This window comes from Panthera tigris, chromosome D4, assembly GCF_018350195.1.
Source record: "Panthera tigris isolate Pti1 chromosome D4, P.tigris_Pti1_mat1.1, whole genome shotgun sequence".
In the NCBI taxonomy this organism is placed as follows: Eukaryota; Metazoa; Chordata; class Mammalia; order Carnivora; family Felidae; genus Panthera; species Panthera tigris.
The window spans coordinates 92,440,801-92,465,502 of NC_056672.1; the positions used below are offsets into that span (position 1 = coordinate 92,440,801).

General features: G+C 59.1%; 2 protein-coding genes, 2 long non-coding RNA genes and 1 other non-coding gene across 10 annotated transcripts; 3 read left to right on the forward strand and 2 right to left on the reverse strand.

Annotated features, from left to right (window-relative positions):
• Window positions 1-3: 3 nt before the first annotated feature.
• LOC122233067 lies at window positions 4-2,389 on the forward strand. Its single transcript, XR_006210519.1, has 3 exons — window positions 4-1,395; window positions 2,085-2,243; window positions 2,340-2,389. It is a non-coding gene; the product is annotated as an uncharacterized LOC122233067 (long non-coding RNA).
• Window positions 2,390-3,088: 699 nt separating this feature from the next.
• LOC102963613 (beta-lactoglobulin) lies at window positions 3,089-6,536 on the reverse strand. Its single transcript, XM_007095907.2, has 6 exons — window positions 6,426-6,536; window positions 5,815-5,948; window positions 4,892-4,965; window positions 4,580-4,693; window positions 3,837-3,932; window positions 3,089-3,176 (listed from the first exon to the last, which is right to left on the reverse strand). Exons 1-6 carry the CDS (start codon window positions 6,534-6,536, stop codon window positions 3,151-3,153), a joined length of 555 nt encoding a protein of 184 aa, XP_007095969.2. The 3' UTR covers window positions 3,089-3,150.
• LOC122233066 lies at window positions 3,110-17,138 on the forward strand. Of its 5 annotated transcripts, XR_006210516.1 has the most exons (6): window positions 3,110-3,891; window positions 4,391-4,719; window positions 10,567-11,001; window positions 12,000-12,089; window positions 12,735-12,841; window positions 15,223-15,261. It is a non-coding gene; the product is annotated as an uncharacterized LOC122233066 (long non-coding RNA). The 5 variants fall into 5 exon arrangements; XR_006210518.1 differs by lacking the exon at window positions 15,223-15,261 and adding an exon at window positions 16,912-17,138 and having other exon boundaries at window positions 10,567-12,089; XR_006210517.1 differs by lacking the exon at window positions 15,223-15,261 and adding an exon at window positions 16,957-17,138 and having other exon boundaries at window positions 10,567-12,089.
• A 379-nt stretch (window positions 17,139-17,517) lies between these two features.
• On the reverse strand, window positions 17,518-20,886 carry LOC122233027 (beta-lactoglobulin-1-like). 2 transcript variants are annotated; one of them, XM_042963996.1, is made up of 7 exons: window positions 20,791-20,886; window positions 20,256-20,395; window positions 19,897-19,970; window positions 18,941-19,051; window positions 18,256-18,360; window positions 18,012-18,028; window positions 17,518-17,606 (listed from the first exon to the last, which is right to left on the reverse strand). In XM_042963996.1, the coding sequence occupies exons 1-6, from the start codon at window positions 20,884-20,886 to the stop codon at window positions 18,012-18,014; spliced, it is 543 nt and encodes a 180-aa protein (XP_042819930.1). In that variant the 3' UTR covers window positions 17,518-17,606. The 2 variants fall into 2 exon arrangements, 1 of the variants encoding a protein (XP_042819930.1); XR_006210450.1 differs by lacking the exons at window positions 17,518-17,606; window positions 18,012-18,028; window positions 18,941-19,051; ... (1 more) ...; window positions 20,256-20,395; window positions 20,791-20,886 and adding an exon at window positions 18,637-18,707 and having other exon boundaries at window positions 18,271-18,360.
• A 2,448-nt stretch (window positions 20,887-23,334) lies between these two features.
• On the forward strand, window positions 23,335-23,419 carry TRNAR-UCG. Its single transcript has one exon. It is a non-coding gene; the product is annotated as a tRNA-Arg (tRNA).
• The last annotated feature ends 1,283 nt before the right edge of the window (window positions 23,420-24,702 follow it).

A 24,702-nucleotide genomic window follows, 5' to 3' on the forward strand; every position in this document is an offset into this window, starting at 1 on the left:
TTAGCCGACTGAGCCACCCAGGCGCCCCAAAATGATTTTTTAAATGGAGAAAGATTATAGCCCAGAAAAAGACATACACACCCAAAAGGGCAAAGGGTTAAAATACAGAGGAGACGTTCATCAGCTCACAGAATACGCATGTGCCTCAGTAGCCAGGGGTGCTGAAAGCGAGGAGGGGGACGTGGGCGGCTGCATGCCATCGTGGAAGAGACCACTGTATGTTTAGGGCAGGGAGGGCTTAGAGAGTCCCTGCGAGGGCTGGAGGGCCCGAAGCTTTTCTTTATGGGACAACAAAGAGGGTTAGATAGCGTCCGGCCTGAATTGTGTCCCCCAGTTCGCACGTGGAGGCCCTGACCCCAGCACCCCAGCACATGACTACCTGGAGACGAGGTCTTCACAGAGGTGATGAAGTTACGGTGAAGTCACGAGGCGGGCCCCGACCTTTTGAGACAGGGGATCGGGACGCACACACACGGAGGGGCGACCGTGTGAGGACACAGGAGAAGACGGCCGTCTGCACGCCAGGAGGGACGCCTCGGGAGGTAGCAGCCCTGCCCCGCCTGGATCTCGGACGCCAGCCTCCAGGACGCGCGGGATACGCGTCTGAGGTTTGAGGCGCCGGAATGTGGGTCCCTGTGACGGCCGGTGAGCCATACAGTGAGCGTCCCCCAACGGCAAATAAAACACTGAAATCCTGAGGATCGGTCCCCGGAGTAGAAGCGGGGGGCCGGGGAGGCAGGCACGAGGCTGCCGGCTCGTCCCCGAGTCCACCTGGGGCCAAGCCCCGCGCCCCTTCGACCGCATCCTGCCACCCCCGCTATTTGGATGCCATGTGACACGAAGGTTTCCTTAAAGGACGTATTTGTCCAGGGTTAGCCGATTCCACTTTTTCTGGCAGCTGGCTTCTTTGACAAAAGAATGATGCCATGTCATGTTCGGGGACGCCTACTCCTGGGTTTCGCCGAGTGGCTCTCACACGGAACTCTGTGAATGTCTCCAAACGGAGAAAAGAGATGTTCTGTGAGCCACAAGCCCCGCATGTGCGACGCTTAGCGTTAGCCATCTCAGGTCAGGCCTGAGAGGGGGCCGTGCGGTTCAGTACCTGACTCGAGCAAACAGAAGCGTTTCCCCGACCGGTGGGCAAGGCCGGGGGTCTTACTGGAGGGGCTCTAACCTTCTACCTCTGATGAAATCACGGCATTGGAGACACCGTGAGTTCCCTGGCTTCTCTGGGACAAGGGCAGGTGAACGTGTTCATGCCTAAAAGTTTCAGGCCCAAGAGCAGGTCTGTCCACAGGACACAAAAGCCAGGGCCGTCTCTCCGAGCAAGCGCGAGCACCCCCACACAGTGGGCGCTGACTCAGCCGTGGAAAAAAATGGAATCTTGCCGATTTGGTAAGTAAAAATAGCGTATCTTTCTCTGGGATCCTTATGATGTCAAAGCTCCTTTTACGCCGTAGGGCCGGGCTGTCTGTGTGTGTGTGCATCTGTGTGTGTGTGCCACTTTTCTCACGTAGGGGCCCCGGTCATAGGCTTGGATACATATCTTCACAGATGTGACGTGAACCCTTTATCGAGCTCGTCGACGACATTGAGTTCAGGTTTATACGTAATTTTGGCGAGGATGGTTTTGATGCGCCGAAAACATAATCACCATCTTTTCCCTTACTATGTGTGGGGTAGGATCTCATCCCATCCCATCTGTAGGGTAGGATCCATGGGGTGGGATTCCATCCCATTCTTCTACACAGTGTAGAACTCTCAAGGTTTCTTGCTTATTTGGAATCAGTCAGGAATTATTTTGAGATAATGCAAAGAGTTAGATATCAAAACTTATTTTTTTCTCTAAATATCTTGGCCATTTCCCCCAGCAGTGTTTATTGAATAAATAATGCCCCTTAAGACAGGCCCTTTGTACACCACATTGAGTTATTATACTTGTTAGGGTTCGTTTCTTGATCTTTCTTTCTGTCCCTGAGCTAACTCCCCATGATTGTAATCGCTGTACGTTCATATTTTGTTAGAATAACACAGTATTTGCATGACTTCTCTGACAAACATTTCAAAACTTTTGTTCCTTTTAGATTCTGGTTTGCAGTTTGGGGTAAGGATCCCACTGGAACGTTGACTGGATTGCTCGGATAGCTAGGTTAATTTGAAGATTATTAAATATTTGTGATGTTGAAGGACTCTGCAGGAATATCCCATATCCATTTACTCAAGTCGTTTTTCAGCGTCCCAGAGTAAGGATTTAAAAAATTTTTTCTCCCCGTACGTTCTGCAGATTTCTTGACGAATGAGCAGGAAAGCATCGTGTTTGAGTACCTGTTCGTCTCCAGGGGCTGAGGGAGCCACAGCCAGACATCCGCACCGGCGGCCAGCTCGCCGTCGTGCCGGCCTCACGTGGCCGTGGATGTTGCCTTGCTGAGAGGCGTGGGTCTGGGAGGCCCTGTCTTTGCCCAGGGCGTATCTGGGGCGGGATCCGGTCATACCTGTCTCTGGCATTTCCAGACGGTAAGTATGGAGGCCCCTGACCCAGTTTCCTGAGAGCCCGCCCTGCAGCGGGTGGTCCCCGGCTCACCTGGGCAGAGGGGGACGCCTTCCGTCCCGGCACTGCCCTCGTAGTGGCCTTGACTTCCAGGGCACGGCGCTGGCATGTCTCATCTGTGGTGCAGGTGCACGGGCCTGTGTTGACCTGGCTCCTCTGGGGAGCACGGGCTGGTGCTGTGCTTACTCGGCGCCCTCTGACCTGGGCGGGGACTCGTTGCATCGGCTCACGGGGCCCAGGGCACCTCTCTGGAGTCATCCTAGCAGGACCCAGGTGGTGGGAGCAGGTCAGAGGGTACAGTCCAGCCCCTCGCAGGTCGTGTCCCTGAAGGGACTCCACGGGTGGCCCCATCCGCCAGACTTCAGTGCTGTGTTTGCTGTGGCCCAGACTTCTGGGGGCCACCTGTCCCCTCCTAGAGCGTTCTCACGCCCCTGGGCCCGGCCGGGAGAGGCTGGGAGGCGGACAAGGTGGGGGCCAGGCCCAGGCTGGAGGGGCTGCCTCAGGGGGTTTGGGAGGCACCGGGGCAAGCAAGGTGGGGGAAGCGGGGAGAGGCGAGGGCAGGGGGCAGGAGGGCCGGGCAGGAAGCCTCGGGCGGCCCTGACCTAGGCTTCAGCTGGGGGACACCGGGCTGTGGAGGGAAGAGAACAGGATGGGGATATGCCGAGGCTTTGTCCGTCCACTTAGAAATCACGCAAACGCAGCTCGCAGCCCGTCCCTCTCTGGGATCACCTTGCCTTCTGCCATCCAGCACCCAAGGCAGCCACGTCCTGCCATGGTCCCGGGGCCCTCACTTTGACCCCCAGACTCCACGACCCCACCTGCCCCTCAGCTAGCCCCCTCGTGGGTCACCCACAGCACGGCCGTGCTCCCTTGCTCTGGGCTCTCTTTTCCCAGGAGATCAGTGAACTGCCCTGTCCCCGCTGCCCTGTCCCCACTGCCCTGTCCCTGTGAAACCGCACAAGGGCTGGACAACGTGTCTGTCTCATTCCATCTACATGCGTCGCCCCCCAAACAGCCTGGCCTGTGTTTGTTGATGGACTGGATGACGCACAGGGAAGGGAGGGTGAGGGGCCCTGCTGTGTGGCCTTGGCCTTATTTCTAAGCCTCTCTGAGCCTCAGTGTCTGAACCCACGGAATGGAGACGGATATTGTGCCCGGGTCACCACGTTACAGGGCGCCCAGCGCAGGCCCGCCCACATGGGCCCCGGAGAGGCTGGCCGTGGTTTTCTGTGGCCCGGTCTTATGCTCCCAGCGCGGCCTGGCGTCGGGGATGCGTCCACGCACTCACCATCGAGATTGAAGACCGGGGCTTTGTGCAGCCGGAGCTCCCTAACGTACTCCAGGTACTTCCCCAGCCACGTGGGGTCCCCGGGCGTCGTTCTGGCTGGAATCACAGGGTCGGGTGGGGGGGACGCCGAGAGCCCACGGGCCCGACCTTCTCAGGGCCCCTCCTCCTACCGTGTGGCTGGTTGCCGCGGCCTAGCCTTGGGCCGCCTCCCCCCTCGGAAAGCAGGTCCACCCTGGGCAGCCCAGGTGCAGCCCTCGCCCCTCGGGGGAGGGTCCCCGGGGGTCCTCGCTTCGCCCCGCAGCCTGCTGCCTGCAGGACCCGGCCGCCCCCTCCCCGCTGCCCACCCCCTGGGCTCTGGCTCTGGTGGGGCCCCTCCCCGGGACGGCCCCTCGCCTCCGTCTGGTCTGGAGGACAAGGTGCGCCCCCCTCCCCACGAAGCCCACCCTCCACACCCTCCCCCGTGACCCCCGCTCTCCTGCACGTGGCACTTGCACTTTCTGGAGCCTGATGTGACTCAGCGGCTGTTAGGCTCATAGGCTATCTCCCCGGCGAAGACAGGCGCAGCGTCCCCGCTCCCAGGACACAGGCGAAGCAGGCGGGAGATGGGCTGGATGAATTCCTGAGGGATGGAGCGGTGCGGGCAGGGATGCCCACAGGGGTGCAGCTCTGAGCGGCCCGGGAGCCGCTGGCAGTAAGCACAGGGCTCGGCAGACGCCCCGGGGTCGGGGAGAGCCACCACCTACCCAGCAGCGCCCACAGGCTGGTGACCTCGCCGGCGTCCTCGAGGCGGACGTCAAGAACGAGGTTGCGGTAGTCCGTGCCGACGAAGCAGACGTGCATGCTATTGCCTCCCTCCCCTGTGGGAGACCCCGGGCGGTGACAGGTGAGCCCTCTCTCCTCCGCCCCCAGGCCCACCCCCGGGGCAGCGCTGGGCACCGGGAGGGCGTCTCCCTCCGGCACGGCGCTTCCCCCGTGACCCTGGTGCAGGGCATCGGGCGTCCCCTGCCCTCCCCTCGCCCAGCACGGCACCCGGGCCGGGGGCCTGGGCCACTCACAGGAGCCTTGGAACTGGCCTTGGAGCCCAGTCGGGTGGACGGTGACGTTGACTCCTTGGCACACGCCCTCTCCTCTGGGGAAAGAGGAGGGAGCGTTCCGGGGTCACGGCCTCTCCCTGTCTACTGGCACCGGACGGTGCCGGCTTGGGCTCTGCCCCAGGGGGCATCGGAGGCGCCCTGGCTGAGGTCCCAGGTGTCCACCTGAATCCCTCGGCTACCTGGGTTCCCGAGGGTCACCCAGCAGGGACGAAGAGGGTGGGCCCCTGAGGTGCCTGGACGGGGCTAGAGGGTAGGAGTAAGGAACCAGGGGCTTCCTGGTTTCTGGAACGGAACCAAAGCCCCCGGGACGACTTGCACCTGTCTGTCCTTGGCTCGGAGCCTCCGGTCTCTGGGTGGGTGGCCTGGTCCTGGCCATCCCCGGTCACCTGGGCTCCACACGAAGACCAAGCCTTTTTGGCCCCCTGCCCCACGGTCTTCCTTTCTCACCTGGGGTGGGCTGGGTACCAGCAGACCCTGTGGCTGCACAGGCCAGCGCCGTGGTGTCTGTGGCCCAGCGCAGGCAAGGACGTGGCTCTCACTGTCCTCGAGGCCACCGGTGCAGAGTGTTGTAAGTGTCTCTGGGTTCAACACGGCTCGTCACCGCCATAGATGTTCCTGACCAACTGACCGCGGTGCTGCCCCAGCCCCTCCAGCTCACAAGGCAGGAAGGGACGCCGGCGGCCGAGGACCGGGCCCCGTGTGTCTCCCCACGGCCCCTGTCGTAAAGCTTTGGGGGCTTCTGAAATGAAACCTCCTACCTCTCAGGACGGTCTCGAGCCTGCAGCTCGGTGCCCCGGGTCCCTCCGGGTCTAACCCCTGGTCCTTGTCCCCTGGGAGGCCCCTGGGAAGACCACCCCGTGAGGAGCTGCAGGGGCCACGCTTACGTCCAGAACAAGACGAACGTCACATCCTCGTCCCGGGTCCAGATGGAATGGAGGCCGAGCCTCAGGGGGTCGGCTGGGGAGACCAGGTGTGCACGGCTAGAGGCCAACTGGATGGTCAGCCAGCGCCCCTCCACCTGCGGGTGTGCGGGGGCGAGGGTCAGGGTGGGGGACAAGTGGCCTGTCCCTGTTGCAAATGCCCTTCCCTGTCAGGCCGCCCTCTGGGTCCCCTGGGCCCCTTCCTGCTGCCTCTCCCTTCCCTGCCCCCTTCAGCTCCTCCCGTGTCTGGTCCAGGCTCTGTCCTCTGTTGGCCTGGACCTGGGGAAGAGGGGACTGTCCTGGGGCCACCACCGAGGCCCGGGGTTGCTCCTGCCAGCCAGCACCAGCCACGACCCCTGCGGTGGTGGGCAATGGGCAGGTCCCTTCCCGTCCCAAGGGTGACAGTGCTCAGCTGGGTGCCTGGTGGCCTGGGCAGATGCGGGCCTGGGCTGGGGACGCCCCTGCCCCTCACGTGGTCTCTCTCCTCGGCTCCTGCTGGCAGAGTGCCACCACGAGACACGAGGACCCTCATCCCTGTCCCAGGGCCGAGCTGGGACCCGACCCGGCTCGGTTACCTTCTGGGCATTAAAGCCTGGCTGTACGGGCACCTCTTCTAGCGTCTGCTGGGCACAAGCCAGGCCCAAGCTGAGGGCCAGCAGCAGGAGTGGCCCTCTCTGGGGGACCATGACCGCGGGGCCCAGAGTGGGGAGAGGCCGGGCAGCTCCCATCCCTTCCTTGTATGTGTCCTCCAGAGGCCGCTCGCCTGGACAGCTGCCCTGGCCAGTGCTGCCGTCTGGCCCGGGCCCCTGAGCACCCAGAATGCCTCCCACAGGAGGAAGTGGCCTCCCGACACCCACCTGTGTCTGAAGGGTGTGAAGGGTGTCATCTGACCTGGGGGGCGGGTGCTGTCGGAGCAGTTTACCTACATTGCTGGCTTCCTGGAGGCGTCGGCTCACCCTGGGGCTCGGCTCCCTCCTCCCGGCCTGTGCTCCCCTGGGGGCTCCCACCTCCCATTCCTCCCTCCTCCCGGCCTGTGCTCCCCTGGGGGCTCCCACCTCCCATTCCTCCCTCCTCCCGGCCTGTGCTCCCCCTGGGGCTCCCACCCCCCAGTCCTCCCTCCTCCCGGCCTGTGCTTCCCCTGGGGGCCCCCACCCCCCAGTCCTCCCTCCTCCCGGCCTGTGCTCCCCCTGGGGCTCCCACCCCCCAGTCCTCCCCCCTCCCGGCCTGTGCTCCCCCTGGGGCTCCCACCCCCCAGTCCTCCCCCCTCCCGGCCTGTGCTTCCCCTGGGGGCCCCCACCCCCCAGTCCTCCCTCCTCCCGGTCTGTGCTCCCCCTGGGGCTCCCACCCCCCAGTCCTCCCTCCTCCCGGCCTGTGCTCCCCTGGGGGCTCCCACCTCCCATTCCTCCCTCCTCCCGGCCTGTGCTCCCCCTGGGGCTCCCACCCCCCAGTCCTCCCCCCTCCCGGCCTGTGCTCCCCCTGGGGGCCCCCACCCCTCAGTCCTCCCTCCTCCCGGTCTGTGCTCCCCGTGGGGGCCCCCACCCCCCAGTCCTCCCTTCTCCCGGCCTGTGCTCCCCCTGGGGGCCCCCACCCCCCAGTCCTCCCTCCTCCCGGTCTGTGCTCCCCCTGGGGGCCCCCACCCCCCAGTCCTCCCCCCTCCCGGCCTGTGCTCCCCCTGGGGGCCCCCACCCCCCAGTCCTCCCTCCTCACCTCCCACTGTCCCAGGGGGTGTGGTGGGGAGTGACAGCTGGAGGGCACATAATCCCCGAGGACAGCGCTCAGCACGCCTGCCAGAAACCAGTTCCGGGCGACGTTTGTTCCTACTCAAGACGAGCATGTCTCGTACCCAGCACCCCGTCTCCAACCCCATGGCCACTCGGACCAGGCCGCCCACCCCCCTCTCCCGGGACCCTCTGAGCTGCACGACCCAGCTGGCTGGACGCTGTCCGACGGCCGCCCCCCTCGGTCTAGTCCACAATGTGGGGTCCTGTCATGCCCTCCCTGCTTTTTCTAAGAAGAAGGCAGCCTTTCAGGGAGCTGTGCCTGCTGGAGTCAGGCCCTACGTGGGTCACGGCCGGCGCGAGAACCGGTCGGCCTGGGTTTCCCAGGTGGGGCTGCGGGATCTCCTTCCACCCGCCCTCTGGGAGCAGAGGCCACGCAGACGGGCACCCCCATCCCAGGGCTGTGAGGGGACGCCCCAGGAGCGGCAGGAAAGCCGGGGGACCCGTCAACCCTGGGCTTTCTGGGGACACGGCCGGGCTGAGCCAGGTGGCTGGTGGGGCAGGGGAGGTGATGTTTCGGCTGTAGTTTTCCAGGGGTTTGATGTCAGATAACAGCACGTGGGTGGGAACTCCTTCCGTAACTTGGGGTCCCATCCTTGGATCCGGTCCTGGTCTCCACCCCCAGGTGGCATTGAGTTGTTTCGGGGGTTAGGACGTCCCAGTCACACGGGAGGGCCTGAGTCCCGCTCCCAGAAATCGTCCTGGAATGCGCCCCCCCCCCCCGAAGCGGGCGCAGGGTTCCGGGGGAGAGCCGTGGTCCGGGCGGCCGGGGGGCAGGTGTGAGGCCTGCGGGGGGCACGTCCCAGGGTGAGCTGGACCCCAGGGCCCGGAGCCCGGAGCCAGGCTGACAGAAGCAGCCTCGGAGCGTCTGACCTCGTGACAGAGCCAAAGACGGACTTTACCGCTGAGCCCCAGACCCCAAAGGCGGGGAAGCTTCTGGAGCCGGACGAGGGCCTGAAGGACAGCGATTGTGTCCATCGGAAGGAGAAACAGGAGAACGGCCCAGAAACCCTGAGCATGAAGGGCCTGGCGCAGCTGCGGGCCACAGCCTGTCACCGAGCGGGCCTCCGGCACATTCCAGGCAGCCGCGGGCACAGGGAGATGGAGACTGTGAGGTCGACAGACTTGTGGAACTTAGTTCCCGTCTGGGGGCTCCACACAGAGCCACACAAGTGACAGTCACGTGCTGCCCGTCTGTCGGGAAGGGTTGGCCGCCAAGCTGTGCGCTGGGGGTGGGGCTGGGTGGAGGGAGGAGGGAACAGTTTCCGGTGGGTGGAACAGCATGTGTGAGACCCCTGAGGCAGGCAGGGGACGGCCGACTGAGTGAGGAGAGGTCCGAGCAGCGTGGGAACGCGGACGTTTGCTGAAGGTGCGGAGGCTCCGTGAGGTCACCGAGGCCAGGTCACAGGAGCCCCTGGACCACGTGCATCATGTGGATTTTGTCTGCGTGGTGGCGGCTGGTGGAGGGACACAAGCGGGGTGACATTCTGGCGATGTTCCTGGGCTGTGAGGCTGTGGGGGTCGCCCCCTCTCCCCAAGGCCAGGCTGGCGGGGAGGCGGAGGTGAGCCCACGCGGGAGGCCAGCCTCCGAGAAGCGGGGCAGCCAGCCGGCCTGGAGGGCCGAGGTCAGAGAGCCGGGAACGGCGGTGTCCAGATGCGTGGTCGTGGAAGCTGCTCGCAGGGGGTGTCGCGGACTTTCCCGGAACGGGCTCTGTCCTGTCCTTTCCAAAAAAGCGAAAAAACTTACGCGAGCTGGAAACGAAAAGACCTTTCCTCTGGGACAGTGAGGACAGCGCACAGAGGCCCGGGGGGCGCCGGGGCGTGTGTTTGGGGGGCTAGACCAGACCTTTCCGTCCCTCTCTCCCTCCATCCCCCCCCATCATAAAGCCGTTGACATCAGAGGTCAAGGCCAGAGTGTCCGCCGAGCTCCGGGCCTGCTCGGACTCCGCCCCGAGGCTGCCCTTTCCTGTGGCCACCTCCTCTCTTGCCCTGGGAGCCGCAGGACTGTCAGCCCCCTGCCCCGTGGACAGTCCTGCTGGTCTTACCATCATGATGCCCACCTGTGTCTGACGGGGGAGGTGCTGCCCGGCCCTGCCTTTCTGGGGCCCGCCATCACCCACAGACACAGCGAGACCACCAGCCCCCGGCCACAGAGCGGTCACTCGTGCCTTCACCAAAGGAGTGTCCCCGCGGGCACCCCCGGGTGGGCCCTGGGATCTCAGGTGACAGCCCACAGCTCCTCTGGGCCTTCCTCTGCCCTGGGAGGGGTCTAGGGTGTGCATCCTGGGGTGGGTCTTGGGGACAGGACGGCCGTGCTGGACAGGACGGCCGGCACCTGGGCGGGTGATTCTGTGCTCACACACGATGGTCACTGTGCACGCCTGGCCTTGGTGGCCCCGGGACCGTCACGGCCATGTCGGAGGCTAACCCAGAAAGCCCTGGTTGGCTTAAACGCGTGGCTGACGCATCCTGGCAGACTGGAGATCAAGCCCGCGCTGTGGGAGCCACCGAAGGACTCTAATGAGAGTGATAGTCCAAAGTGGCTGCTTAGGGGAGGGTTCGAGGGTGGCCTAGAGTTTCCCGAGTTAAGGTGCCGCAGGACGTTTGAGCCACTCGGGTAGAGTGTCCCGCCAGTCTCCGTACAGCTCGGCCCAGGGTGTGTTTACGCACTAAGAGGGCTCGGGTGCCACCAAGTGGCCATCCTGGGGACATCAACGCCCGTCACCATGGAGCCACCAGTATCTTTTCCTTCTGTGGGAGCAAATCTCTGCATTTGAGTTCAATCTTTGCGATTTCAAAGTGAGGAAACCCACGAGATGTCTTGCTTAGCAGTGAGCTGACACTTTCCCCTTGGGTTTGAAACTACTCATTCTGTGCACGCGTCAGCTCCAGTCCTGCCGATGCTTCCGGTAAGTCACTGATTTCCTTCTTGCATTAGGGTAACAGAGAGGGTGAGGCATCCCTGTGCAGCGACACCAGATCGTGAAACCCTGGAGGCCGATCCGTCATCAGTGTGACTGGTGACTCCACCCGTGAGGTCCCGGAGCCACATGCCCCCTGAGGCCCGGAAGACACAGCCCTGAGCTGCTCCCGAGCCTGGCGCTTAAGGCGGGAAACAGACTTCAATTTTTTAAAAGATAGGGACGGGCCACGGAAAGGACCACAACAGGGCTGTCTATGGGAGTGTGGGTCGTGGGGACTGGTGTTCTGTGATGTGGAAAACCTTAAATTTCCTCACTGCGTCCAGCCCCTGGACAAGTCCCTGGGACAGGCAGAGTCACCGCCCTCTGGGAGCCCAGCTGCCTCGATGATGACACTTCGCTAAGGGCAAAAGGCGATCTTAGCTTAACCTCATCCCGACCTCCGGGATCCTGTGAGTGTCCTTTATCGTGTAAAGGACAGGAAGGAAACTTCCTTCACCTCTACCCCCCAAGATACAAGGTAGCAAATCAGACTCCAAGCCTAAAGTCCCCTGATACGCATCTGAAAGGTCTCATGACTGAGGGTTTGCTAAACGGTAATACATGACCTTTTCCCAACAATAGTGAGCCCTCTTGGGGCCCTGGAAACCTTGCTCCCAAATCCCTTGGAGGCCTGTGCTGTCCCCAGCCCCCTCCCGACTTGGCGGTGGGTAAGCAGTGGCTTCTCCCAGCTCTTCCTGCCCACGGACCTGCCCCCGTGCTTTAATAAAGCACCAAAGATGTCTCAAGAATTCTTTCATGAGACTTTTTGTCGCACAGGGTTTCGCGACTGTTTGCTCTGAACCCCAATATCTCCACATCCATCTGGAGTGGAACAGGTGTCCGTTGTCACAGCTCCCCACCCAAGCCCCGACCAGGCAGCTCAGCTGAAGGGTTTCTAAGGGAGCAGCTGACAATTAGGCGGAAAGTGGGCAGTAGCAGAATCTCCAAGGTGCCCCCCTGGCTAGTCGAGCAGAGCCGGGCTGTGATTTGGAGGGGAAAAAAGGCTCCTTCCTAGGAGGAACCCGTGGAGAATGAGACAAGCAGAGGCCACTGTGTGCTGGGAGCCTTGCCTGGGCTTGTACGCAAATTAGGAAGGGTTTAGCATGGTTTTAGGGATGCCCCACTCCGGATTTTAAAAACTGGAGTTTTAAAAAATCTCCAGACAGCAAGGTCCGTTGGGTGTATTTGTGCGAATCTATTTCTGGGTCCTTTGCTCTGTTCTACTGATCTGTGTGTCTGTGCCTCTGCAAATACCACAGTCTTGATTGAGTTGTATCATAACATTTAAAATTTGACAGACTGTTTCCATTTTATTATTTTTTCTAAGTTATTTTAGATACTCTAGTACTTTGCCTTCCCATATGTATCTTAGAATAATCTTAACTATGTCTACAAAACACCCTCCTAGGATTTTGATAGGAATGGTACTAAAAAACGTATATCAACTTGAGGAGAATTGACGTCTCTGCTATGTTGAGCCTTTCAACTCATAAACACAGTAAGTCTGCTTATTTGGATCTTCCTTGGTTTCTTTTAGCTAGATTGCATAGTCTCCAACATACAGATTCTGTATATGTCTCATTAGATTTACACTGAAGTGTTCCACTTCTTTGGGAGTGATTATAAATGGTGTGCTATATATATATATATATATATATATATATATATATATATATATAATTTTTTTGAGAGAGACAGACAGACAGACCATGAGCAGGGTAGAAGGGCAGAGGTGGGGAGAGAGAGAGAATCTTAAGCTCTTAAGCAAGCTCCATGCTTAGCGTGCAGCCCGACTCAGGACTCCATCTCATGACCCTGGGATCATGACCTGAGGCGAAATCAAGAGTCAGATGCTCAACCAACTGAGCCACCCAGGCGCCTATAAATGGTGCTGGTTTTTTATTTCCGTGTCCACATGTGCATTGCTAGTATGTAGAAATGTAATTGATTTTTGTATGTTTATCTTGTATCCTGCCACGTTGGTGATCTCATTAATTCTAGGAGATTTTGTTTTTGTTTTCGTTGATTCCTTAAGATTTTCTACATAAATAATTGTGTCATCTGCAAATAGAGATACTTTCGTTTCTTCCTTTAAGATCTGTATGTCTTTTATTACCTTTTCTTGACTTCTTGCCCTGGCTAGAGCTTCCTGCGCTCTGATGAGTAAGAGAGTTGGGAGCAGGTGTCCTTGCCACGTTCCTGAGTATTCACCATCCATTCATCACTGATGAGAGTCTTCATCATAGCCCGGTAAGTACCACGTTTCTAAGTTTTATGTAGATGCCTTGATCAAGTTGAAGAAGCTCCCTCTATTCCTACATTTCTGAGTTTTTAAAAAAAATCGTGAAGGAATGCCGAATTTTGTCAGATGCTTTTTCTACGTTGATTGATGTGATCATATAATTTTTCCTTGTTAGCCTACTAATACAGAGGGTTACACTGATTGGTTTTCAAGTGCTGAAGGAGCCCTGCATCCCTGGCATAAATCCCACTTTGTTATGGTGTATAATTCTTTTTTTTTTCGTTGCTGAATTCCATTTGTTAATATTTTGTTAAGAATTGCATCTATATAGATAAGAAACATTGGGCTGTAGTTTTCCTTTTTTTTTTTTTTTTTTTTTTTTTTTTTTTTTTAAATTTTTTTTTTCAACGTTTTTTATTTATTTTTGGCACAGAGAGAGACAGAGCATGAACGGGGGAGGGGCAGAGAGAGAGGGAGACACAGAATCGGAAACAGGCTCCAGGCTCTGAGCCATCAGCCCAGAGCCTGACGCGGGGCTCGAACTCACAGACCGCGAGATCGTGACCTGGCTGAAGTCGGACGCTTAGCCGACTGCGCCACCCAGGCGCCCCTGTAGTTTTCCTTTTTTAAAAAAAATCTTTGTGGGCTTTTGGTATCAGAGTAATATCAGCTTCATAAAATGAACTGGAAAATGTTCTTTCCTCTTTTATTTTCTGCAAGAGGTTTTGTAGCATTCACACTAATTCTTTACAAATTTAGTGTCATTCTCCTGTGAAATCACCTGGACCTGGAAATGTCTCTTTGTGGAATTTTAAAATTAGGAATTCAATTTTCTCAATAGGTGTAGGGCTATTCAAATTATCTAGTTCATATTGGATGAGTTGTGGTAGTTTGTATTTTTCTTTTTTTTTTTTTAATTTTATTTTTTATTTTTTAAAATTTACATCCAAATTAGTTAGCATATAGTGCAACACTGATTTCAGGAGTAGATTCCTTAGTGCCCCTGACCCATTTAGCCCATCCCCCTCCCACAACCCCTCCCGTAACCCTCAGTTTGTTCTGCATATTTGTGAGTCTCTTGTTTTGTCCCCCTCCCTGTTTTTATATGATTTTTGCTTCCCTTCCCTTATATTCATCTGTTTTGTCTCTTAAAGTCCTCATATGAGAGAAGTCATATGATTTTTGTCTTTCTCTAATTTCGCTTAGCACATACCCTCTAGTTCCTCCCATGTAGTTGCAAATGACAAGATTTCATTCTTTTTGATTGCCAAGTGATGCTCCATTGTATCTATATACCACATCTTCTTTATCCATTCATCCATCGATGGACATGTGGGCTCTTTCCAGACTTTGGCCGTTGTCGATAGCGCTGCTATAAACATGGGGGTGCATGTGCCCCTTCGAAACAGCACACCTGTATCCCTTGGATAAATACCTAGTAGGGCAATTGCTGGGTCGTAGGGTAGTTCTATTTTTAGTTTTTTGAGGAACCTCCAGACTGTTTTCCAGAGCGGCCGCCCCAGCTTGCATTCCCAGGTAGTTTGTATTTTTCAAGGAACTGGTCCATTTCATCTAAGTTGTCAAATCTATGTATACAGAAGCATTCATAGTATTGCCTTATTATCCTTTGATTCCTGCAGTGGCTGTGATGATATCCCTTCTTTCATTCCTGAGTTAAAATTTGTATCTTCTCTCCTTTGCGCTTTGTCAGTCATGCTAGATGTTTCCTTGCCAGTGTTTATGCTTTTCCTTTCTTATGATTGTCTTACTGCGCTAAGACATTCAGCATGATGCTGAAGAGGAAAACTGGCAGAGGCCGACCTTACTTTGCTGTCAATCTTAGGGGGAAGCAGTTAGTCTCTTACCATTAAGAATGATGTCAGCTGCTTACTTTTTTTTGTTTTGTCTGTTTTGTTTCATTTTGTTTTGCTAATGATCAGTTTAGGGATGTTAAGGGTTGCATTTTTGGCTTCCTAGTTGAGTGACTTCTGGCCAATGGGTGGGGGAGGGGGGGAGGGGGTGCCGGGTGGGATGTGTGTGCCTTTCAGGGTGGAGCATTGAACAACGGTTTGAGGCCCTGTGGGTGTCTGTGTTTTCCCTGTAGCGTGGTGACCAGCAACCTCCTGGGGGTGGCTGTTTGATCACCTGGATCCTTGAGTGGCCCTGAGGTGCAATATCCCTGCTAACCTGTGACGGGAAATGCACGTAAACAATCAATATATCTGATGTTTTCAGCCACTGAGATTTTAAGTTCATTTGTTAATGCAGCATAAACCAGCTTCTGTTGAATGACTCTCTTGATATGTGAGAACTTTGCCTCACGAGAGGGTATGATATTTTTGAAATATGTATATATATTTTTTAATGTTTATTTATTTTGGGGACAAAGAGAGGAAGCACGAGCAGGTGAGGGGCAGAGAGAGAGGGAGACCCAGAATCGGAAGCAGCTCCAGGCTCCGAGCTGTCAGCACAGAACCCGACGCGGGGCTCGAACTCACGAACCGAGAGATCATGACCTAAGCTGAAGTCGGACGCTCAACCGACTGAGCCCCCCAGGCGTCCCGAAATATATTTAAAAAAATCAATTAAAAGTGCTTATATGCACATGTCACCCTTAATCTCTTAGCCAGTGAGTTTTTGATATTTCCTAACATGGAAATGTCCTTCACTGTCTGGGTTAAATCACGATGTATTGAATTCATTGTTGGATTCAGCCTGCTAATAAATTATTCAGACATTTGTCTTTGTTGCAAAAGGGATGGTTGTCCTCTCCTTTCTTCTCTTGTGCCCTCGTCCCCCAGCTCTGTTATAGGAGAATCCAGCAATTTCCCACCCATCTATGTCTACACCCTGGAACGACTGCATGATCCGGGAACCATCTGATGGCAGTGTGCTGGTTCAGAAGATCTGGAACTGTTTCTTATTTTCTATGGTTATTGTTCTTTTAAAGCTTTCTTGGTAAAAATTAAACATAGAGATGTCACGCAACCCAGAAATTCCACTTGTGGGTACTCACCTGAAGAAAATGAAAACACTGATTCCAAAAGATACACGTACCCCACGATCACGGCAGCACCATTTACGATGGCCAAGATACGGCAGCCGCCCAAATGTCCTCCATAGACGAACGGATAAAGAAGATGGGTGTGTATGCAACGGAATTATTCCCTGGCCACAAAAAGAGTGAAATCTTGCCACTCGTGACAACGTGGATGGACCTAGAGTGTACTATGATAACTGAAAGACAGAGAAAGACAAGCACCATCTGATTTCACTCATATGTGGAATCTAAAAAACAAAACAAATGAAGAAACAAACCGCGAAGCAAAACATGAAGTCATAAATACAGAGAACAAACTGGTGGGCCCCAGAGAGGGGGAGGCGGGAGGGAGTTGGGCAGAAGAGGGGAAGGGGGTTGAGCTGTGCCAACTTCCGGTTATAAAATAAATAAGTCACGGGCTGGGAAGTACGGGTAATACAGCCCATAATCCTGTAATAACCCCGTGCCGTGACAGGTGGTGGTGAGCATTCTGTAGGGTACAGCTGCTGGATCACGACAGTGTACCCCTGAACCTAATAGCATTATGTCAACTGTTCCTCAACTAAACATTTTTTACAAATTTTGTTCCAGTTTTCCTTTTAGCCAATATTGGTAATCGATCTTTTTCTAGAAATGTTCCGTTTCATCTATATTTCAAAAACTTAAGGGGCACCTGGGTGGCTCAGTCGGTTAAGCGTCCCGACTTCGGCTCAGTTCGTGATCTCGCGGTCCGTGGGTTCGAGCCCCGCGTCGGGCTCTGTGCTGACAGCTCGGAGCCTGGAGCCTGCTTCGGATTCTGTGTCGCCCTCTCTCTGACCCTCCCCTGTTCACACTGTGTCTCTCTCTGTCTCAAAAATAAATAAACATTAAAAAATAATAGTAATAAATAAATAAATGAAAACTTAATATCATACATAAATTGTCATGTATATATAACATTTATATATAACTGGGCATATATATAAACATGTGTATATATTGTTATATGTAAACTTTGTTATTTGAAAATCCCTGTTTCTGTGGCTCTGTACGTTAAAGTCAGTGGAAAACAAGTTTCTTTCCACCTCTGCTGCCTTCGCCCAGACCACGACCCCGGGGGAAATCTCTGTCGTATCATCCAGGGCAGAGCCACGCACTCACAGGCACGTGACGCTTGAAGCCCCAGGACTTCCCGGTGGTAGCGATCGTCCTCAAGTTCCTGAAAGACGACCTGGAGGGTCACGGGCCGCACTTTTCAAAGAGAACGCAATTGGATCGGAAAGTAACTTACTGATGGTTTTCTGTCAATATTGACTAGGTGACGTGACCAGCGAGTTTTCATTTCTCGTCGTTTGTGGACTTTGGGTGCTGCCCCGCAGTGTGAACTGGCAGGCTGCCCCTGTGCCCTCTTATCTCCTTCCTCAGGTTGAAAAGAGCCCCCCATCATGTGTGCTGGTCCCCAGATGTGATGGGCTGTTCAGGTGCAGAAGCCCGAACCCCGCCCCAGCCTGCGCCTCACCCCCCCCCCCCCCGCCATCCCCACTCATCCCCAGACACGCAAGGCCAGGAAAGACCCAGGCAGACTGCTCCCTGCTTTATTTCTTTATTGCTGGAGGGGGAGGGGCTCAGAGCAGGAGACCCCAGGCTGGGCCCCCCCCCCCCCAGGAGCCTGGGGGCTGGACGAACAGGTCCGACAGGTCCGGTCCCTCCTGAGTCCCCGACGGGGCTGGAAGGGGTGTCATCCTCTCTGGGCCCTGAAACGGACCAGGGCTCCCCTGTGATTCCTGGGGAGCCTGTCGGACCCTCGCCGGCCCCTCCCAGCCTGGGGGTGAGGGACGGCCTCTCCACCTCAGGCTGAGTGCTGGTCACCCCACGCCCTTGCCCAGAAGAGCCCATGGGGACGTCTGCATGGGGGCTCGACCGGGATACAGGAACGACATCCCACAAAGGCCATTCGAGAGAGTGGACACACAGCCAGCCCGGCCCCTGCGGTCAGCAGGAGAGACTCTGGGTTCCAGCCATTCCCGCAGAGGGGCCAGGGCCCGACGGAGGGGAGCTGGGGGTCCCCCGGGACACCCCCCACCCGTGCACGTGCCCAGGACGTGGGGGCAGGGCTGCTACGTTACCCCAGGAGGCGGGTCGGGCAGGAACTCACCTACCTAGATGCGGCACTGCTCTGCGGGAGGAGAGAGAGCCGGGGGGAGAGGTCACAGGTCGCTGAGGCAGCCCTGGGCCCAGAGGGGTGGGAGGGGGACCCCGCCCCAGGGGCTCTGCACCCTCTCCCCCGGGGGCCCGGGGAATGGGGGCCACCGTGGGAGACGGACGCGCCCCGGGCTCATGGCTGTCCGACGGGTGAGCCGCACGCAGGGTGAGAGCAGGGACGCGGGGTGTGGAGGCGGTCACCTGCCACCCGGGTCGGGTCAAAGAAGAGGCGGACGTGCACGGGCAGAGTCTGGAGGGCTCTGTCGAACTTCTCCATGACCTCGTCGTCGGCCTTCAGGGTCCTGGCTGTGGGGGGCGGTGGGTCAGTCCCTGGGCCGCGGGGCTTTGACGGCCTCGGGGAGCCCCGTCCAGGGAGCCAGAGCAGAAAGCACACACTGGCTTCCTGAGGTCAGCCCCCGGGGTGGCCTCCGGGGGCTCAGCCCCCCTGCCCTCCGGGGTCCCCGCCCCGCCCTCCCAGGACGGCGCGGGGGCCCTGCAGGGACACGAGGCCAGGGTCCCCGTCCCCGGGCGGCTGGGGCTCGCCCGCAGGGCTGACGTGCTGGCCGAGAACGCGTCTCTAACCGCGCACAAAGTGCTTCATTCAGGCAAAGCGGCCACGTCTCAGCCTCCTGCTACCGGATCTTACCGGCTTGCGTTCCGCTCAGAACTTGACAGGTTTAATGGTGCTTTTGTGGAACATCACCCCCAACCAAAGCTTCTACTCAGCAGTCATCCTCTGGCCGAGGCAGGAACACTAAGCCCAGCCCCTCGGCCTGGATCCTGGATCCCCGATTCCCGAGGCAATGTCAGGGGACTTGGTCCCCACCGGGGGTCCTCAGCCCCCGCCCCCACACGCAGGGGGACCCGGGCCTGCTCAGTGACGTACTCAGGCACTGGCACACGAGGTTCTGCCCGGGGGCGTCGGTGTTCTCCAGGCAGAGGAACAGGTAGTTCTCGTAGTCGGTGTCCAGCACGATGACCTCGTTCTCATCCAGATCTGGGGAGAGGAGAAGAGCCAAAGGGGAGACGAAGTCCTGTCCAGCGGGAGCCCCCTACGGGTGTGGTTCCTTGTCCTGCAGCCCCCAGGGTGCTGCCCACGTGGAAGCGTGGCCATCGGCAGCAGGAAGTGGAAAGTGGGGAGCACAGGGCCGGGTGTGTCCCCTAGGCCAGGCGTGTCACGGGTCAGGTGGCGGGGACAGAACAGTCAGACGCGCACACAGCGGTCGGAGCTGTGCCCGGGGCTGTGAGCAGGAGAGCTCCCGACCAAGCACTCAGGCTTGGCAGGGAGGGGCCGGAGGTAGGGGTGAGGTGGGGGTGAGGCATGAAGGAAGGAGAGAGAGGAGGAGGGTCAGGGTGGCCCAGAGCAAATCTTCAGCGTGAGAGAAAAATCGAATTTGCCGACCGAAAACCCACAAGAAGTTTCTGTGCCTCCTTTGTTTAAATTTTAGCACGTAGCTCTCCATTTGTGGTTTTTTATAGTTCACAAAAGCCCCTAAATGTTGCAGTTAGTGATAGAGAATTCGGTAGAAGATCCTTAAACCCCCCCCCCGCCCCCACTCCAGCAGGGTCCAGGAGCTCAGCTGTGCACTGACCGCAGTCGTGGGGCCGGAAACTCTCCCTGCCCCGGTTCTGTGGTCGGGCTGGGTAACCGGGCCTGAAAGGCTCATGGCTCCGGGCGCGGACAGGCCCACGGGTCAGCACCCCACCGGCCACTCCAGGCAGCCCCGAGAGTGGGACCGGACCGGCACTCTCCCACCTCGTCCCCGCCTGCAAGGACAGCCACCACCCAAGGACAGTTGTGACCAGCCTTGCAACTCGCACCCGGCCCTCGGGGACACTTACAGTTGATGTTGAACTTGGCCGCACACTCCGTTTTCTCTGCTAAGACCTTCTTCTCAACACACCTGTTGTCCTCCCTAAAAGGTGGTAACACTGAACTTGAGTTGTCCTCTCTGATCCCTCATGGCAGGAACCGCCCAGGCCCCCAGGGCCCCAACCCCCCAGCTGACCGGCCGGCCTCTACGCGCACTGCCCTGCGGCCGCCCTGTGTGGTCGGCCCGTCGGCCCGGAGCCCTGGGCGGGGGCTCCGAGGCCACCGGGGACCACCCACACGGAGCCAGCTCTTGTCAGGACCCTGCCCGCCCGCCTGCCCTGGGCCCAGGCCCTCGCCGGCCCCCAGCCCGGGGGCCTCGGTCACCCACCATTTGCGCAGAATGATCTCCAGGTTGTCCCCGGGCGTGGGTCTCAGCTCCTGGACGTACACTCTCAGAGGGGCGGTCTCCGAGTCCAGGAGGGAGATGTCGCTGGCCGCCATGGCCACGGAGTGCCACGACCCAGCCACCTGGGGAGGGGGCCTGAGCTGCCATCAGGGGCGGGGAGGTGTCCCCGGCCCCACAACGGGCTCTCCCTCCCGCCCCGGCCGGGGGCCCGGTCTAAGTGGGGTGGCAGCCAGTGAGCTCTGGGCGACCCCCCCGCCACCGACCAGACGCCCCTCTGGGAGCCCCCACACTTGAAATAACATCTTGGGTTCCCAGGCGGCTTTGAAGGACAGGTCGTACGAGTTCAGTGGAACCATCTGGACCTTGGGCAAGCGAGGGAAAGCCGCCCTGAGGACGGGGAGCAGGTTGGGGGGGTGTCCCAGCGTCCTGGCTTCCACCCACGCTCTTCAGGCGGCCGAGGCCCCGCCCCCCGCCCACCCTGCAGCTCACCGCCCCACCCCCCCAGCCGTCCTCAGACCTTCTGCAGGTCTAGGCCGTCCATGGTCAGGGGGACGGTGGCGGCCTGGATGCCACACACGAGGGCCAGGCCCAGGACGAGCGGGAGGCACTTCATGGCTGCGGCTGTGGTGGCGCTGAGCTCCCGGGACTGAGGAAGGCCAGGCCGCGGGCTCGGGCCCTTATACGGGGGCCGGGGGCCTGCGAGCCATGTGGTTCCCCGAATCCCCCGTGGCTCATCCCCAGGCCCTCAGGGGGCTTCCTCCACCCGCACAATGGGAGGCCTTCTTCCTGCGGAGCGAGCGGGAACGGGACGGTCCCTGTGTCCCTGGACGGTTCCTGGTAGGCCCCCGAGGGGGCAGGGTCCGGGGTGTGGGTCCAGGCTGGTCGCCAGTATCGGGAACACTTCCTGGGTCACGATCTTTGACAACAACAGGTCAGAGTCAGCACTGGGGACAGCTGTGTCCTGGAGGGTGTGCCCCGGAGCCCAGCCAATGGCCGGAGGGCCCCACGCCAGCCCCAGGGTCCAGGACATCGTGCCTGCGGGTGGCAGTCTGTCCTACACGAGGACCAGACATCACCCCTTCACCCCCTCTCCTCCTGCAGGCGCCCACCACCTCCTGGTGCCCCCACGTGCCCGGCTGGTCAAGGCCTCCCAGGTCTTTCTCCTTCGGTTTCATTCTCTCTCCTGGGGCATCAGCGACTCCACGACCCACGGCCACGGCCTTGGGAGGATGGGTTCTCCTCCCGGTCACCCCACCGCCTGCAGGAAGGGGAAGGTGCCGCGGGTTCAGGCGGGGTCTGAGGACGGGCCTGGCCGGCAGTGGGCGGTCTGCCGAGTCACAGGAGTGGTCGGGGACCGCGATGATCGGCAGGGTCACCCAGCCCACGGGCTAGGTCCCTCTCAGGGTGGGGCGCGCGTGGGGGCAGCACGAGGGGTGTCCATGGGTACGTGCCGTCAGGAAGCCCACGGGTCTGCCAGGCCGCACCTCTGAAATCGCCCGAAGCACTTCCTGTGGCCCCTCGTGCCCGGGAGCTCCAGGTGTGTGGGCGCGGAGGGGAGTCGAGCGGTTACAGAAGAACGTGTCCCGCCGATCAGGTTGCAAACCAGCACCCACAGGGGGACGCGCGAGCCCCGTGCGCTGAGCCAAGGGGGTGAAAGGCCACCACCTGACGTTCAGACGGTCAACCTGCCCGTCCCCGGGAGGCGGGCATGGGATGGAGGAGGAGTGCGGAGGGGGACAGCCACCTGCCCTGTGCCCTCTCCCGGTGGGGCGTCTGGAGAGCACCTCCCCCACAGGTGGGGGCCATCCGGGTGACCCACAGGCAGCAGCAGCAGCTCGGGTGGAGGCCCAGGGCTCTGCTCTCTTTCCTGGAAAGGCCACATGTCACTGCATGTCACTGTGCCAGGAAAGAGCCCACCCTGCAGAGAGATGGCAGGTTCCGGGCCACGGGGCTCTGGTTCTAAGGGCGGGAGAGGCGGTGGCTCAGGCCATCAGGCCGGTGTGGCCCTCTTGTGGCAGCTGGTGCGGACCTGCCTCTCGGTGTCCACGATCCTCCCTGGCAGGTGGCCGGCTTCAGTGTGGCTGCCGCTCCCGGGGGAGGCTCTGACCCCGGACGTGGGGGTGTCTGTTGAAACTCTGAGGAGTGGCCTTGAAGCCAGGCGGGGTGGGGTGGACATTCTTGCTGCCTGTCGGTGGAGGATCTGGAATGGTCCGGATGAGGTGGGCGTCCAGCAGCACCTCTGTGGGGCGTGCGCCAGGCACCGTGACCCTTCCGGGCCCTCCCCACGCCCTCCCCGCAGTCCCCGTGACAGCCTCCGGGGTTCAGCGTTTTCCTCTTTTCCGGGGAGCAGCAGGGAATGCACTGGGTTGGATGGTGTCCCCCAAAACGCACGTCCAAATGTGACTTTATTTGGAAACAGGGACTCTACAGATGTGATTTCTATGGATGAGGCACACGTGGGAGTAGGGGCTACTGTCTCCTGTCCTTTTAAGAGAAAACAGGGGCAGAGAGGGGACCCAGGGAGAAGGCCTGTGGCCACGAAGCCAGAACTTGGGAGGGATGTGTCTACAAGACAAGGGATGCTGGGACACCCAGCAGCTCCAGAAGCTGGAAGAGGCCAGGAGCCTCCCCTGCAGCCTTCGGAGGGAGCACAGCCCTGCCCACCCCTTGACTGGACTTCGGGCCTGGGAGCTGGGAGAGTGGTCCTCTGTGGTTAGCGGTCCCCACCAGCGGGGGGTTCCTTTGCGACGGTGGCCCCGGCTACTAGCTCCAGCAGCTTCGACCGGTGTCCACGGTGACCCAGCTGCGAGATGCGAGGCCGTACTTGGCTTCCAGAACAGGGTCGTGGGGGTGTCAGCCTGCAGAAAGCAGATGTCCCGTTTTCTGGTGAGTTTGGGAAGCGCTGGCCCCGCCCTCCGCGGGTGACATCCCTCTCGCGTTCTCAGAGATTCTGCCGCGTCCCTGCCAATATGGTGCTGCAAAGCGTGCTGTTCAGGACGCACCTGGTCATAATTTCCAGAATACTCCTCAGAACGCTATTTAAAAAAACACAAAGAGGGGCGCCTGGGTGGCTCAGTCGGTTGAGCGTCCGACTTCGGCTCGGGTCACGATCTCGCGGTCCGTGGGTTCGAGCCCCACATCAGGCTCTGTGCTGACCGCTTGCTCAGAGCCTGGAGCCCGCTTCGGATTCTGTGTCTCCCTCTCTCTCTGCCCCTCCCCCGCTCATGCTCTGTCTGTCTCTCAAAAATAAACCTAAAACACACACACACACACACACACAAAAGGAAAAAAAAGTGATCGCTGGCCTCAGGCGGTTGGCGTTGTCCAGTCTGAGGGGAGACCCAGGCCCCGGCATCCAACTTTCCCAGATCGCTGCCCCAGTGAGTGGGACGTGGGAGGGGACTGGCCCCAGGCCCTTGCCCTCCTGTCGGGACCCTGAGGTCTTTAGAAGTGGCCGGAGGGCAGGCCTGTGACGGCAGAAGCAGGACATTACTTTTCTTAGGATGAACTCTTGGGGCCAGGGAGGGGCAGTGGGCTTTCATGCAGCCGAGGACGCGCGTTGATGCCCCGCCCTGTTTCCCCAGGACCTGTCCCTCCAGCTGGGCGTCAGTGGGACCAGCGGGCAGCGTGGCACCACGAGGGTGAGTCTGAGTTTTGCCGGGCATGGTCTTAGGGCAGAGAGCAGAGCGCCAGACCTGCTTTGGGCGGGGGGAAGGTGGCTGCCGCCTGGGAGCAGGTGCCGGCACAGGCACGCCCAGGACCCACAGCACAGACAGAGCCACTGGTGGACGAGTGATCAAATGCCTCTGAGGCCCCGGCATGGGGACAGGACAGCACAGCGGACCCCCCGGGAGAAGAAATGGGTGAAGGTGTTCTGAGTGCCCTGCTCAGAGGCCGGGGGTCAGGCCCCTCCCAGACTCAACAACGTGGAGCCCCAAGGTCCTTGCTGAGCTCAGTCAAGGACGAGGAGAGACACTGCACAAAACAGCCGGGTGAAAGGGCCACAGGTATGGAGGAGGCAGAGACCGAGGCCGGGAGGCTGGGAGGCCGGGGAGCGCCCACCAGGAAACGCGCCCGAAGAGAGTGGGGACCCTCCACAGTTATCAAGCCCATCGTAGCAGTGATCTAAGTGTTTGCCGCGACATCACCAGCTCCGACCGCCTCACCGCCCTGCTCTCCTCTGACGTGTTCGAGTACAGGGTCCAAACCCAGAACGGGAGGCAGGGTACTCCCAGCCCGTCCCACGGACCCGTTCAACCTCTGTGTCACAGCAAGACAGGGAGCGGCAGCCTCCCCCGGAAGTAAGTGCAAAACGCCCTCGGCTAAAGGGCAGAATGTCGCACCCAGCAGCGGACAGAGCATCGGAACGAAATCGGTTTTTACCTCCGGCAACCGTGAGGACCTTCTGACACTGCAAACTGCACACCGG

What these genes read in the sequence shown, in the direction of transcription:
- LOC122233027 (XM_042963996.1), bottom strand. Translation starts at nt 20,886, where the DNA reads ATGAAGTGCCTCCCGCTCGTCCTGGGCCTGGCCCTCGTGTGTGGCATC. An exon ending in GGCCAAGTTCAACATCAACT is followed by an intron (nt 19,052 to 19,896) that starts GTAAGTGTCCCC and finishes TCCTCTCCCCAG; the next exon opens with ATCTGGATGAGAACGAGGTC. An exon ending in CCTCGTGTGCCAGTGCCTGA is followed by an intron (nt 18,361 to 18,940) that starts GTACGTCACTGA and finishes CGCCCCCCACAG; the next exon opens with CCAGGACCCTGAAGGCCGAC.
- LOC102963613 (XM_007095907.2), bottom strand. Translation starts at nt 6,536, where the DNA reads ATGGTCCCCCAGAGAGGGCCACTCCTGCTGCTGGCCCTCAGCTTGGGC. An exon ending in CAGCCTGTGGGCGCTGCTGG is followed by an intron (nt 3,933 to 4,579) that starts GTAGGTGGTGGC and finishes CTGTGATTCCAG; the next exon opens with CCAGAACGACGCCCGGGGAC. An exon ending in CCCGGTCTTCAATCTCGATG is followed by an intron (nt 3,177 to 3,836) that starts GTGAGTGCGTGG and finishes TTCCCTCCACAG; the next exon opens with CCCGGTGTCCCCCAGCTGAA.